We start from the raw sequence: 2,500 nt of genomic DNA, 5'->3' as shown, positions 1-2,500 counted from the left end.
ATAAATAAGGTCACTTTCCCACGGATATTGTTCTTTACGGAGTAACCGATTAGAACTGCGCCTAGCAGAGGAGAAACAGTGATTCTGTGGGATGAATTTTTCCTTGTGGAAGATTTGGCACGCATTCTTTCAGAACCTAAAGAAGATTACAATTGATTTTATTGTTAAGAAGAACTGCACTCAATGAATTTTAATGTTGTAATTGACAAGAAAGGGTTAACGTGTCCCTTTTCCAATAAGCACTAGCTGTTTAACAGTGTCACTGCAGACCTGTTTCTTTTACTTTCCTCGAATAGATTGTCAGTGAGGGTTTTTTCATCGGAAAGAGCTGGATCAGGCAAGACTTTGGCTGTTCACCGACTAAGTCAAAAGTTACATGAACTACCAAACAATGACGTCGTAATCCGTTACCTTGCCGACGCAGATGCTGATCTGACACTTTGTATTACCATACCAATTTACGGGCCTACTGTCAATCAGTGCTCCATTGCAGAGTCATTGTTACCGCACATGGTTGTTCCAGACTTGCCACTTTCCCGGATATTTCATCTTGATGTACAGCCCTCGGTAAGCAGTAGTCGTATCCAAGTGTGCCCCACATTTACGTGGACCTAATCAAATTCACGAGTTCCAAAAAGATCATACGATTTAGTGTTCATAATACATGGAAAAGATTTTCTCTATAACCAATTTGTGCGATAAACTGTGTTTTGCTATTTACACTATATTTTCGATTTTTGTTTTAAATTGTACTCGTTGTTTTCATAAAAAGAAATAGAAAAATGACTTCGGGGTCATGGTCGCTCTTAGTTATGCATGCAATGTTGCTATGGAAATTAACCACTAATTGGAACTTCACGGAGTTCATTATAGGCCTTTTTAACTCATTCATGTGCGCATGCGCAATGGATGAGTTATTGTGGAGTGGTGATTTGGTGTGGATCGTAGACCGTGGACTGTGGACTTAACGAATCTTCACCGAAGTGCCTTTGAAGCCCAAGCCGAGCCCATTTAGAAGTAAAGGACATTTTTCTTTGACTTAGATGGGACTCGAATACTGCAATGGGAAGCCGATGTAACGCGAATGGTGTTTTATTGGATCTTTAAACAAAATATATCTTTATAAAGCTCAAGAATGGATTAACAATACAAGCGGTAAAAAATGAAGCAACGAGTAATGGACTTTGACAACAAATGCAGCAGTATTTCTAATATTTTATTAACTGTGTTATGTGCAACACTGAAACCAAAAGGCAAATTTTCTGGTAACTTTTTGTGGTTGGATATGGGTTTAACAAACTCAGAGAAGGAATTAAACACCTTGAGTAGATCTGTGTTTACTAAAGTCAGATCTCTTTTGTTTCCCTGTTTATATTTATTTGTACTCAATTCTGCACAGTCTTCAGATAAAAATACATGTACCATTTCATCATTAATTCTTGTTAGTCAAGAATTATTTGAAAGAAAACTTGTAGTCCATTGTTATGCTACATTATTCAAGGAAAGGATTCTTCAGTAAAGAGTTTGATCCTGAACACTGGTGGGAAATTTATTTAGTTGCGTGTGGTTTTTGACACGGAGTGTGATGCTTGTTTGCACGCATGCAATGAAATGGGAAGTTTTATGGTCCCTCTAATAGCAAATATGTTGTTTGTTTCATTAAATGTTTTGGCTGGAAAAGGTTTTTGAGAAAAATGTCTGTCTTTTGTGGATTGATCGTGTTTGAATCGCGTTGCGTAATATCCGAACGTAACTAATTTGCATGTGTGTTGATATTTGATGTGTAAGTTTTTTTTTTCATAAAGATGACTGGAATTTCTGGCCATTTTGTATTCAAGTGTTCTTTCTTGTCAATGATTAATAGGTAGCAATGGTTTTGCTCGTCAGAAATATTTGTTTAGTCATTCTAGTGTAAAATGAAGTTTATTTGGGAAGCCAACAATATTTCTTTAAGCTTATCTACTGCGCATTTAGGCGCATGTTGGTAATTTTTACGTTCTTGATCAAACAATTAGTTACAAACAAGAAGCTATTTCAAAAATAAGTAGTGTTTCATTTCCAGACTAAGCAGCTCTGGGGATGATGAGAAATATGCCACATACGAGCTCGATCGCCTGGCCTGCTTCTTCCATTGTAGGAGTTACCAGAAGTACCTATTGGATTCCTAGGCTTTTTTATTTTCTAATGCCCAGCCAGAATTACTCCGGGGAAAATCCAGTTTCAGCGCGTTCAGTGCCACCCAACTCAGTGCGCCCTCAATTTTTTCGTAACACGTACCACAGGCAACCTAGTTTATGCTCACGGAGCGTCTATTGAATTATTCTACTGTGTCTACTGGATGAAATCTATTCCTACTACCACCTGAAACTTTCCAAAGATATGCTAAGAAGGCTCCAGGAACAAAGGCAATGCTTAGCAGGGGAGTAACAGAAAGGCCCGTGCACCGGTGGCTCAGTTGGTTGAGCATGCGGGAGGTCGTGAGTTCCATCCCGGCCAGCCC

General features: G+C 38.6%; 2 protein-coding genes across 2 annotated transcripts in view; one reads left to right on the top strand and one right to left on the bottom strand.

The window, feature by feature from the left end:
* The window catches only part of LOC138020831 (E3 ubiquitin-protein ligase rnf213-alpha-like), a 500,094-nt gene that overhangs the window by 326,468 nt on the left and 171,126 nt on the right, over positions 1-2,500 (bottom strand).
* LOC138039287 (E3 ubiquitin-protein ligase rnf213-alpha-like) overlaps positions 1-2,500 on the top strand; it is an 81,792-nt gene that overhangs the window by 75,440 nt on the left and 3,852 nt on the right. Inside the window, exon 28 of the mRNA XM_068885498.1 lies at positions 297-567. Coding sequence (XP_068741599.1) covers positions 297-567 — 271 coding nt within the window. The remainder of the gene's footprint in view (positions 1-296; positions 568-2,500) is intronic.

Source organism: Montipora capricornis, chromosome 2, assembly GCF_036669925.1.
Source record: "Montipora capricornis isolate CH-2021 chromosome 2, ASM3666992v2, whole genome shotgun sequence".
Taxonomy (NCBI): Eukaryota; Metazoa; Cnidaria; class Anthozoa; order Scleractinia; family Acroporidae; genus Montipora; species Montipora capricornis.
This window is presented reverse-complemented; position numbering and strand designations above follow the sequence as displayed.